Source organism: Eulemur rufifrons, chromosome 17 (assembly GCF_041146395.1).
Source record: "Eulemur rufifrons isolate Redbay chromosome 17, OSU_ERuf_1, whole genome shotgun sequence".
Taxonomy (NCBI): Eukaryota; Metazoa; Chordata; class Mammalia; order Primates; family Lemuridae; genus Eulemur; species Eulemur rufifrons.
Window position 1 is genome coordinate 61,436,828 of NC_090999.1, and position 12,627 is coordinate 61,449,454.

The 12,627-nt window shown below is 33.0% G+C and overlaps 1 protein-coding gene across 1 annotated transcript in view; it reads left to right on the forward strand.

Moving 5' to 3' along the window:
- Positions 1-12,627, forward strand: part of ADGRV1 (adhesion G protein-coupled receptor V1) — a 501,294-nt gene that overhangs the window by 59,779 nt on the left and 428,888 nt on the right. Inside the window, exons 12-20 of the mRNA XM_069492870.1 lie at positions 3,569-3,695; positions 3,789-3,974; positions 4,750-4,930; positions 5,653-5,816; positions 6,913-7,036; positions 8,052-8,318; positions 9,708-9,834; positions 10,479-10,696; positions 11,321-12,064. Coding sequence (XP_069348971.1) covers positions 3,569-3,695; positions 3,789-3,974; positions 4,750-4,930; positions 5,653-5,816; positions 6,913-7,036; positions 8,052-8,318; positions 9,708-9,834; positions 10,479-10,696; positions 11,321-12,064 — 2,138 coding nt within the window. The remainder of the gene's footprint in view (positions 1-3,568; positions 3,696-3,788; positions 3,975-4,749; positions 4,931-5,652; positions 5,817-6,912; positions 7,037-8,051; positions 8,319-9,707; positions 9,835-10,478; positions 10,697-11,320; positions 12,065-12,627) is intronic.

The following is a 12,627-nucleotide window of genomic DNA, read 5'->3' on the forward strand; positions in this document are numbered from 1 at the left end:
CACACACACACACGCACACACAGAGTCTAGATAACTTATGATTTTAATATATATTTTAGATTCAGTCTTAAAGAAAGGTATTTCATATGAAAAAAATCCATAAAATGTAATGAAATGTAAATTGCAAATTATCATTTTTTTCACTTATGTCCTTTCTTTCTTTAAATTAGGTTTGAGTACCTATTAAATCAGTGGGCAACCTTGAAAAAGACTAAAGAAAAATGAACAGTAATTATAAACCTAAGCTGCAACAATCCGTAGAAACTTTGTTAGCTCTGCTGAGAGTTTATGCACTCAAATAAATATTTAAAGAATGATTTAGATTGTATCTCTGCAAATTCATAGTGACTATTCTTTACGTTCTTTCAAAATAGTAATTTTTAATCTCATCATGTAAACATTTGAAATTAAGTATAATTTTTAAAGTTTTTTTCCTCCTCTCCTATGTCTAAAAAACAAGGAAGTACAAATCATAGGATAGAAAATTTTAGAAATTATTAGTGCTTTTCAAATAGAGAAAATTAGTTCAAATGTATATTAAAATGTTTTAATTCTATTAGTAACTAGTTCATATTTGTATTATCTCCATTGTTCATGAACAATAATGAACAAATTACATGTGAATATTCAAAGAGATGTTTAGTTGAATAAACATGAAAATAAAATGTATAATTTGAAATAGTATATTTTGTCAAAACCTCTCTCTCAATTTTGAAAATTTTTGACAAAACTTAAGTGAAAGAATTAATGAATGCTAGTAAGTGTGATTACAATGAGTCACAATACAATAGTGTAACAAAAATAATTAACACTTTACTGTGATACAGTTTATAATTTTCCCTTAATGTCAAATCCAAATTTAAATTCTCTGTATTTCAACTAAGCATAGACAAAAGGTATCCTGGTACTAAACAATTTATGGTGCTTTCAAATACTGTACTAGTTAAAAATATTCTATTGTTTAATTTTTCTTAAATCAAAGACAATTTCATTATGCCAGTATTCTTCAGAAAAATTTTGATATGTGTATTTATATGTAACCCAGTATTTATAAGTGGTGTATTTTTGACTTTAAAAACGAAGCTCAAGGGCTGTACATTTTGACATGTGCTTGCTGAGACTGAAAATGAAATACATTGGGGATTTGGAAAAGTGTTTAGGTTTCCCAATATAAAGTGGTGTTTAAGTAATATTTGGCATAATTAAAAGATATAATGATAGGGATTCTTGAGTATATTCCTATGCAAATGATGAAAGGTGTAGGTTTCTCTGCTTATAGAGTTTTGTTTTTTTCTAACTCAAAGAACAACTGGTTTTAGATCTGAGGATGGAAGCCTTTATTGTTTTTAAAAAACTAATTAAAGCTACTAAGTAATTATAAGTAGGGCTGAGTGAAATTTGCTCAGCTGCTGCGGTTTGTGAGCATGTACAGTGCTTGGCAGGCACAAGTGCCTTGGAGGAGGCCTGGAAAGCAATGTCTTGAATGGGTCTTGACATGCTGGCTGGCCGTGGGGTCATCTTCCATAAGTGGGAACCACCGAACCTCTTGCTAGCATTTGTCAATAGCAAAGAGCCCAGGGTGCGGAGTTCCCATAAAGTGAACGTTACTAATTCTTGGGGGAAAAAGAAAGGCTTTCTTTAGCTTTATTTTTTCCCTGGCCATTTTAAGTTTCTAGCAGTATTAGTGAGATTTTGGCAAATGGTGCTCTGCCTCTTTTTCCCCCCTCCCACACTTCTTTCTATGTTGACAGGGTAGAAACCGAAAGGTTTGTCGTGTATTTTGGGTAAGTATACAAAATAATGCCTTGTTTTTAGTGATTCCACATTTTGTTTTGCAAGTGACTGTTTTTGGACAAGGCTGCTGTTCTGCATGATCACAGGTCTTGAGAAATTTTGCTTGTCCACCTGGCTGTGCATGCTTCGTGTGTAGTTTCATTTTCTAATGATAAGGGAAGCTTATATGAAGTGTTTGTTTATTTTTGGTCCTAAGAGTTTTAATTTATGAATGCATTTCAAATATTTGTTTAAAAGTTTGAGAATTAGTATAATCATGGTTTGAAGTACTTAAAATTTTTAACTTTTCTTATAGCTTACACATAACCTAGAGAACAGTTATTGTGCTGTGCTTATGAAATTCTTACCCAACATCTATTTATGAATCTTTACAGCTTGTTTAACAGAGAGTTAGCAATCCATAATCTTAACTCTTCCATTGGTTTTCTGAGTGCATCTAGGCAATTTCTTGCTTATATCTCAGTGTTGTATACAGAACTTTTCAGAATTTGCATTTTACATAAGGCTAGCACATTTTAAGAAAGTTTAAAAATAAATTCATTTGTCTAATGCTCAGAATGGATATTTATATTTTGCATTCTGATCCAGTTTTCTTGTCTTCTAGTTTACGTGGACATAGGAAATTTTAATTAATGAAGATATTGATATAAGTGATGGGCAAATGTGCTATGAAAATCATATGACTATATTAAGAATATAATAAATAACCTTTCTATTATTTGGACTCTCTCTTCTGTGGCTACTAGCATGCTAGGTATTGATTGTCAGATTTCCAAAAGCTGGGGAAGGATGTTAATTCAAATTCTCTATTGCATAGGAAGGGAACTGTCTTTTCTACATATTTCTACATTTTAATCATGGTTTCATTGTGATATTGAGCTCTGATAATGAATACTTTTTGGTTTAATAGGAAATGGCATTTGGAAAAGTTTAGAGCAGCTCGCAGGATTGAGACTTCTTAAGAGCCTGCTGGCTTTTAAACCCCCAAAGCCTTACAGTCCAAGTCCCTTTGATCATTCTCATTATACACTGAATATTAAAACCAGAAATAAAAAAATTTTGTTTTAATATGTTCTTTTGTGAGATATATAGGAATTGTTGTAACATTTCATATATCTTAGATTCATTCTTTTCCTTTTTTTCTTATATGTGCTACATTTTCTTTTATACTAAAAGAAAAAGACTTCATGAGGTTAAAATTAAGGTGAATAGAAAGCATTTGAAGCCACAAATTATCCCTAAAATATAATCATAATTGTGTTTATTTTTTATCAGTGTAGCTTGCTTTAGTCCATGTGGTTGTCCAACTTTTATGTACTCTTAATCAGTTAGTATAATCTTATGTAATGAGTTTTTTAAAAGAGATTTAAGTGTATGTAAAATTAAAACACAATTTTGTTTTTAGATATTTTCTAACTACATGTTAGAAGTTAAATTTTTCTACAATCGGAATCAAATCTGTACATTTTGATACTTTACATAAATAATATATATTTACAACCACTGAGTACTATATTCTTGGTATATATATGCAGTTTTGGTTTCAGTAAAATAAGAAAATGATATAATACATTCAGAAATAGAAGTTCTCCATAACTATTATGAATAAAACTGTTTTGATCTTAAATTATTTGAATACATATAAATTCACTTTAAGGTCTAATAACCTTCCTTTTAGTTATCTGGAAGAGTTGTAAATATTGCCTTAGAAGCCTGCAATATTCAAAAGTAAGACTACGAGTAGTGGGTGCCCTTTTTCCTTTGATTTCTCCAGGGTTAATGTGGAAAATCAAGTGCTGAAATCTGGATATACTAGCCGTGACCTAATTATTTTAGAAAATGATGATCCCGGGGGAGTTTTTGAATTTTCTTCTGCTTCCAGAGGACCCTATGTTATTAAAGTAAGTATGAAAGAAACTTCAATTTATTCTGTGCTCACAACTTCAGAAGAATGATCTTGAAGGATTTGAACTTTTGTGAATTTTTTTCTAAAGGAAGGAGAATCTGTAGAGCTCCACATCATCCGATCCAGGGGGGCTCTTGTTAAGCAGTTTCTACACTACCGAGTAGAGCCAAGAGATAGCAATGAATTCTATGGAAACACCGGGGTACTTGAATTTAAACCTGGAGAAAGGGAGATAGTGATCACCTTGCTAGCAAGATTGGATGGGATACCAGAGGTATGACATTTTTTTTTTTCCTTGTAATTTTTTTGGAAGGTTGTTAGTATCTGGTATACTAAAGATATAAATATTTTGAACATTGGCAAGGAGACACAGAAAAGAAGTGGGCAAGGAAGGATTGGTAAGTACATAGGTTTGGAAAATTAAAAAAAAAAAAAAGCTTAAAAAATACTCATTTAAATTAGAATGGTGTATTTTTGTCCTATGTAAGGCAATACCAAACAATCTGAGACTTTCAGTGTGTGATCAATTTTCATTTCCTTTTAGCTTTATTTATGTTAAGCCTAATTTTATGTAATTTGTGTTGACTGAACTTTTAATGATGTGGTTTTGAACTGAAGTTTTGCTAAAAAATTATTTTTTAAGGAAATAAATTGAAGTTCTATATTAATGGAGCCAGGTATAGTTCCTTTGTGTTTACTCACCAATATATATGTTGCTTTTAAATTAATTTTATTTTATATACTCTTGTAAGTTTAAATGACCAGATCAATCATCAATGCAATGATAACATCTAATCTTCTTGCCATTTTAGAGTAGTATCATTGTTTATCATTTCCTTTTTGGGTAATGTATATATATATCTGGTATCTCTCTTAATTGTTAGAACTTTAAAATATTTATTTAGGAATAATATCAGCTCTTTTGTACTTTCAGTGAGTTTCATATTTCAGAAAAATTGAATATATTAATATTCTTGAATATTTATAGTTTTTATTTGCTGTGAAAATGTCAACTTTACATTTTTCCTAATTTTACATGTTCATTTTAGTTGGATGAACACTATTGGGTGGTCCTCAGCAGCCATGGTGAACGGGAAAGCAAGTTGGGAAGTGTTACAGTTGTCAACATAACAATTCTAAAAAATGATGATCCTCATGGGATTATAGAATTTGTTTCTGATGATCTAATTCTGATGATAAATGAAAGCAAAGGAGATGATATCTATAGTGGTAATTTATTCTGTTTCTTATATTGTATTTCTGCTTATTGAAGAAGAAATATTACCATTTTTTAGTTTATTTCTTTAGTAACTAGTTATTTTCAGTTGCCCATTATGCCTTAGAAATTACATATAGTGCAGAGATTTGTCTTTTTAAAAACCATATTTAATATCACTATTTTTATTTCTTACATAGTATTGTGATTATACTGGCGACTTTATTTACATTTTGATTTCAATTAACCATATGCTGTGCAACTCAGACACTTAAGAATGAGTCAAGTCAAATAGGGAAAATTTTAAAACTAAGAATTACTGCTAGGGAACTATTGCAGTAGTAGGAGATAAGAAATATTTTATTTTTAGAGCAATGTCTGTCTGGGTTAAAAAATCACTCTTGAGTATGCAGCTTCCTTTAACCACCTTTTGCAGATATCGTTATAAGACTTTATGATAGGTGTATCTAATTAATCATCATTCTGTTTCCTATGCTGACTTTTAAAATCCCAAACTGTGATTGAGTCCATTTATTTTATTAATTGTATACCTACAGAGGGAGGAAGAGGCTAATATATTTTGATATGTACCTTGGAGGCTGTGCTAAGCAAATAATTGTTCTTATTAAAAACCGGTGTTATTTTTACTTTTGTTTATTTGAGCAATTTCTTTATTCATTGTTTTAAAGTTGTTTAGTATATATTCATATGTATTATATACCTTTGTATTTCACAGCTGTTTATGGTGTAATAAGAAATCGTGGCAACTTTGGTGATGTTAGTGTATCATGGGTGATTAGTCCAGACTTTACACAAGATGTATTTCCTGTGCAAGGGACTATTTTCTTTGGAGATCAGGAATTTTCAAAGAATATCACCATTTACTCCCTTCCAGATGAGGTAAATGTTGCATATATAACTCTCTGGTTTACTTGTTGTAGTTGATCAATAATTTTTTTATTAAATAATTAAACATCGGTAATATATTTTGTGATGAAGTATGTGATAAAGATCTCAAGTATGGTAATGTCTGACTATAAGCCAAGACAGCAGTATTACTTTGGGGTTCCCCTAAAGGCATGTTCAACTAGAACTGACAGTGGTCAGTGACTCCACTCACGTGTCAGGTATCAGGAATTCTCAGCTGCGGAAGAGGTGAGCCCTTGGCTTGTACTTAGGCCCTTTGAAGGCAGGGCTTTCTACCGGGTATTCTGTTGTGCACTTTTAGAATCAGGACCCTCGACCACCTGGGTCATGGATCCAACATGGTTTTTTCTTATTGATAGTAAAGAGAAAGAGCTGAGTAACAATGGCGAGTGAACCTTTCTGAGGGGAGCTGCGCTTGGAACAGCTGTGGAGGCCTGTCCTTTTTCCATCAGACCCTTCCTTTCAGAGACAAAATTTCAATGCCTTTTTATATTAGGTGGGGGAGAGCATCAGTTAACATGGATGATGTGAAAGAGGAACAGTGTCCACCTGGGGATTTATTTAGACTCAGAGATACGGGGAATCTCATCTTGTTAGGACACGGAGTAAGGTCTTTATGACCCACTCAGGTGAAATTTCAGTACAGTTTAAAAGAAGCCTTTGAGAGCTAGCAGAGCTTTAGTTGCTATTTATGAACTCTGTTCTAAATGTGTCTAAAAGTTATTTTTCTGTTCCACTTTTTAATACACATATTTCCCATTTTCTTACAGAAATAATATGAGCTCTGTAGTATATCTATTTTTAGCTTATATGAGGCAAAATGTCTCTAATTCCATTAAATTTTATAGTTAGTCAAAATGTAGTGGCTCTTTGGATGAATGCACGTTAAAATAATTTTGGGGATGTCTGAGTCTCATCTGAATACCTTAGGGAAGTTCTGCCTCATAAATAGAAATGAATATTAGTATTATTCATAGAGCTTTTTAAAAAAAGAAACAATAATTTAGGACTACATAATATATTTATATGTATAAATTACCTGACTCAAATGTGTAACATTTTCCAAAAGATTCCAGAGGAAATGGAAGAATTTACCATTATCTTACTTAATGCCACTGGAGGAGCTAAAGTGGGAAACAAAACAACTGCAATTCTGAGGATTAGAAGAAACGATGACCCCATTTATTTTGCAGGTGGTATTGCTATCTTATTTTTGTGAGTTTCCATCTTTCTTAAACAGTGTGTATATATTTTAATAATATTCTTAACTGAACATTTTCAGTAAAGCACGATTGATGCTAGTTTTAATATGATTTTATGATTTGTTCAATGACTAATATTTTATCTGTTTAAAGTTTTAACAAATAATTTTAAAAATCTTCTGAAGCAGAAAGAAAATAAAATAAGTACTGTTTTGTTGACTTCATTTCCTCCTTTCAAATTCTGAGGTATTTTCTTTCCTTTGTGCAGAAAAGAACACTCCTCCATGTGGTTTCTTCCAATGCACAGTCTAGCTGGCTCAGGGAGGGCCTGGTTATTGTATATAATTGATGGCTAGTTATTATAATAACTAATATCTAATGGAAATATTAATTAAGATTTCTGCATTTTTGCCACCTTTCTGTATTCTTTAGAACTGTCTTTTGCCACCTGAGGCATCTTTTAGTTTTATGTATGAGACTTAATAGATTTCTAATTCTTTCTTGAATCCTTTTTGTGAGCTTTATATTGGGGTCAATTTATTAATACCTATGCAGGAATCTTTTAAACTTATTGAATTTTATTGATTTGTATTGGTAACCTTCAGTTAATATGTAGTTAATGAATTAATCTTATGCTCAGCTTTCTGCTAATTGCTCTGGCAGAAATAAAACATAAGATATCTAGTCCTGTTCTCAAGGAACTTATGGCCTCAACTTGGACCTGAAGTATATGAAACAGAAGATAGAGGATTTCAAATATGTAATTTACTGACAAATTAGGTGTCAAAGATAATGGATCCTGTAGGAATTAAGGCAAGAGGAAGGCCATTAACTGTTGAAGTAATTAGAGGGGCCTCATGTCAGAGTTCGGAACAGAGCTGATTCTTTAAACAAAGACACAGTAGACAGCATTTCTTCTGGAGGGCAGGGAGAAACATAATGTGATCTGAAAATATGTGAATGGAATCAGAAAAGCTCACATGTTTCTTCCTTATGGATATTTCAGAACCTCGTGTAGTGAGGATTCAAGAGGGTGAGACTGCTAACTTTACAGTTCTCAGAAATGGATCTGTTGATGTTACCTGCACCGTCCAATACGCTACCTTGGATGGGAAGGCTACCGCAGGAGACGGAGACTTTGTTCCTGTTGAAAAAGGAGAAACACTTATTTTTGAGGTTGGAAGTAGAGAGAAGAGCATATCTGTATTTGTTAATGAAGATGGTATCCCAGAAACAGAAGAGCCTTTCTATATAATCCTCTTTAATTCAACAGGTAAATATACAATACTGTTGTGGCAGATTTGTCATTTCAGTGCTCTATGAAGACATTAAGCACTACTGTCCAATAGGGGTGAAAAGTAGTGCTTAACCGTCTTCTATGACTGTTCAAGAACAAAATTGTCTGTTTCACTGCTCTCTTGAGCAATGCAGTGAAAAGAATACAGGTGTTGAAACTTCATGTACCTGATACACTCTATGGCATTATTTTTAACCTTTTCTTCACAATATGGCACAAATAGAAAATTCTGATATCATATAAGGAAGAGAAACCTTAAGCTAAAAGTAACAGGCCTTGGGAATATGGCTTCCTTAGGCCTCGTTTTGTCACCTAATGACTTAAGGGGTCAGCATTCTGTGCATCAGTTCAGCGGTAAATGACTTCTTTGCACCAATTACTGAGTACCTGTTTTTCTAAGGCATGAATTTGAATAAGAATCATTTGTCCAAGTGCTTACAGTAAAATTGCATATGTGTGTGTCTGTGTGTACTAATATGATGTGATCATTGTTATGATGGGTTGACAAAGTGCTAAGTGCAGTGGGAACACAGTGGAGAGGCGCTTGGCTTAACCTAGGGATTCAAGGAAGAATTCCTGGAAGAGTTGTTGCCTGAGTTGGGTTCTCAGGAGTGAAGAGAGTTAGGTGAGTGAAAATGGAAGGACTTTTGTTCCCATAGGGAACAGCTAGAGCAAAGATGAAGTGATAGGGACCTCAGGGCAGTGATGAAAAGAGACTTAATGTCTAGGTGGTCACAGTGCTGACATGCTGTGGTAAGAACTGGCTAGAGTAGAGAGGAATCAAGTTCAACACTGTGGAGACTGCCTAGTTTTGTATACGAACAGATCAAACTTTGCTGTCTGAAGGCAGAGATCTAAAGGGAACCGATTGAGCCAGTGATTCCAATGAACATGGACAGTAGTATTTTTATGTTATGGAATAATCTTTCACTATTTTTATGAAACAAAAGACTCTACTTCAAAAATTTGATTTTAGAGAAACTGTGTTTTTGATTTCTTATTAAGCTTTTGAAACAATATTCCTATTGTGAAGAAGTGTCTTTTTTTGCTTTTCAATAAAGGAGTTCCTCTTTACCATTTTCTCAAAAAACAAAATAGGAGCTATTTCACATTGAACTTAGTCATCTCTCTCTCTCTCTCTCTTTCTCTGTGTGTGTGTGTGTATATATATGTGCATATAAGTGTGTATATACCTATATAATACAGATATACATAAACATCTTTGGAGAAATGGAGCAGTATTTTGCATTTATTATATGACCTTCAGTGAGAAAATTTGGACCTAATTGTAAACTTTCTTAATTAAAAATATAAATTTAATAGTAATACTTTTTTATTATTTTGACATATTCATTTTTAATTTAGGTGATACAGTAGTGTATCAACATGGAGTAGCTACTGTGATAATAGAAGCTAATGATGATCCAAATGGCATTTTTTCTCTGGAGCCCATAGACAAAGCAGTGGAAGAAGGAAAGACTAATGCATTTTGGTAAGCATATTTGGATAAGGCAAATTCAAAATTGAGTGAAATAAAGTAAAATCATTAAAATCATGTAAAAATTTGAAATATTGTTAATTTTTCAAAATTAGAATAATTGGTCAAAAATTGAATAATTTCAAAGTTGGCAGTCTGAATGAATGGTAAAATTTGTTTATGCTGTTGCCACTTATCTTTACAAAAAACTGACCACTTTGGCTGGCAAGCCGAAATTATTCTCCCCACTGTCCTCACCTAAACCTCAGTCCTTTGTCAGGACTGAGAAACTTGAATTATCCATTGTCTTCAGGAACTCTTCTCTTAGATGATACGTGATGACTCTCACCCTGTGCTTTGCTTTTAAAAACGCTTTGCCAGTTATCATCTAAATATTTTTTGATTGAGGTTAGAATTTGTCCTTCACTTTGAAGTTTGAAGACAAGACTTTTAAAAGTGCTTCTCTTTATTAAAGTTCTACTTCATTCTTCCCTTTACATTAGATTCTTGATAGTTGCTCAGTGCATCTGGCTGGCTGGTTTATTTAAAGATAAATAGAAAAAGCATATTTCTAAAATAACATAGAAAACTCTCCTTAGTGTTAGATTCACTACTTATAAGTTTTTCTTAAATATTAATTTTTTTAAATTTGTTTATAGGATTTTGAGGAACCGAGGACACTTTGGCAACGTTTCTGTGGCTTGGCAGCTGTTTCAGAATGATTCTGCTTTACATACTGGACAAGAGTTCTATGAAACTTCAGGGACTGTTAACTTCATGGATGGAGAAGTAGCAAAACCAATAATTCTCCATGCTTTTCCTGATGCAATTCCTGAATTCAATGAATTTTATATTCTAAAGCTTGTAAACATTTCAGGTGCTGTGTTTTTCCAATTCTTTGCCACCAAAATTTTACATTTTATACTTAAATAATTAGAGTTGTATAGAAAATGCAATTGTTGAGGAAGTAAGTGTATCTTGATTATCTGATTTTAAATGTCAAAATACCCTTCTTGATTAAGTGTTATTTTTAACACTTATTTTTTTGTGGTCTTAGCTTGGTTCAGTTTTATTAATGGAGGCTTATATTCATCATCAAACTTATAGATAGACTTTTCCCACACCAAATACAGTGTCTCCAACAAAACATTAATGGAAATTAGGAAGTATAGATTCATGGTAGCTTAAAACTTGGTCTAAGTGTCATCATTTAAACAATAAATTTCCCCATCACTTTTGATTTTAAGCACCAGAATTAAATCTCTCTAGTTTATATTCTCTTTTCAGGCTTGACTGATTATTAATAAAATTATTCTGAACCAATGTTTTCTGATATCATGCCCTTAAAAATGTGGCAAAAGCCATATGGTGATACTGTTGTCCATTGATGAGTAAATTATTTAAGCAGAAGTTTGTTTGCTAAACAAATTACTTTTTTTCACATTATACTAGAAATACTTGAAATTCTGGTTTCTAACTCATTATAAATTTTCTATTACAGGTGGATCTCCGGGTCCTGGAGGCCAACTAACAGAAACCAACCTCCAGGTGACAGTAATGATTCCATTCAATGATGATCCATTTGGAGTTTTCATCTTGGATCCAGAGTGTTTAGAGAGAGAAGTGGCAGAAGACGTCCTCTCAGAAGATGATATGTCTTATATTACTAACTTCACCATTTTGAGGCAACAAGGTGTCTTTGGCGATGTACGAGTAGGCTGGGAAATACTGTCCAGGGAGTTTACTTCTGGTTTGCCACCAATGATAGATTTTTTACTGGTTGGAATTTTCCCCAGCACTGTACATTTACAGCCACACATGCGACGTCACCATAGCGGAACAGATGCTTTGTACTTCACTGGAGTAGAGGGTGCATTTGGGACTGTTAATCCAAAATACCACACCTCCAGGAATAACACAATTGCCAACTTTACGTTCTCAGCTTGGGTAATGCCCAATGCCAATACGAATGGATTTGTTATAGCAAAGGATGATGGTAATGGAAGCATCTACTATGGGATAAAAATTCAAACAAATGAGTCCCATGTGACACTTTCCCTTCATTACAAAACTTTGGGTTCCAATGCTACATACATTGCCAAGACAGCAGTCATGAAATATTTAGAAGAAAGTGTTTGGCTTCATCTACTAATTATCCTAGATGATGGTATAATTGAATTTTACCTGGATGGAAATGGAATGCCCAAAGGAATCAAGAGTCTGAAAGGAGAAGCCATTACTGATGGTGAGTGTTATCATCACAACTAGAACAACTGAAATCTGAAGTTTCAAAAATATTGAATTTTAAAAAATGCTAACAGATATTTAAAAATTCTGCTTTTGTAGTAGTTGGATTTCTCTAAACAAAACTACATGGCTACCAACACCATGATAAATTCTGAGTGATGCAGAAATGAATCAGGCAAAATTTAGCCTTTGAGGAACATGGAATAGCTCTCAGAGAGAGATGTACAATAGGTCACTACAATACATTGTAGGAAGACAGAAAAAAATGAAGGAGGAACATTTATCCCCTTGTGGGTAGTAGGAGGGGTGGAAAATGATATTTCAGGCAGAGGAATGAGTAAATATGTAGAAATGTGAAACACAGTATTGTATTTGGGGAACTGCTGCTGGTTCAGCATTGCTGGAGGTGGAGGGTGGTGGGCATAAGGTTGAAAGAAATCAGGAGTGAAAAATCACATTAAAAATTATTATGGGGTTTATAGTATCAGAACATAAATTGGTGAATTCTGTGGCGTGATTTGAAGAGATAATCTTTGTTGTCTTTATGCTAGATCGTGTGCT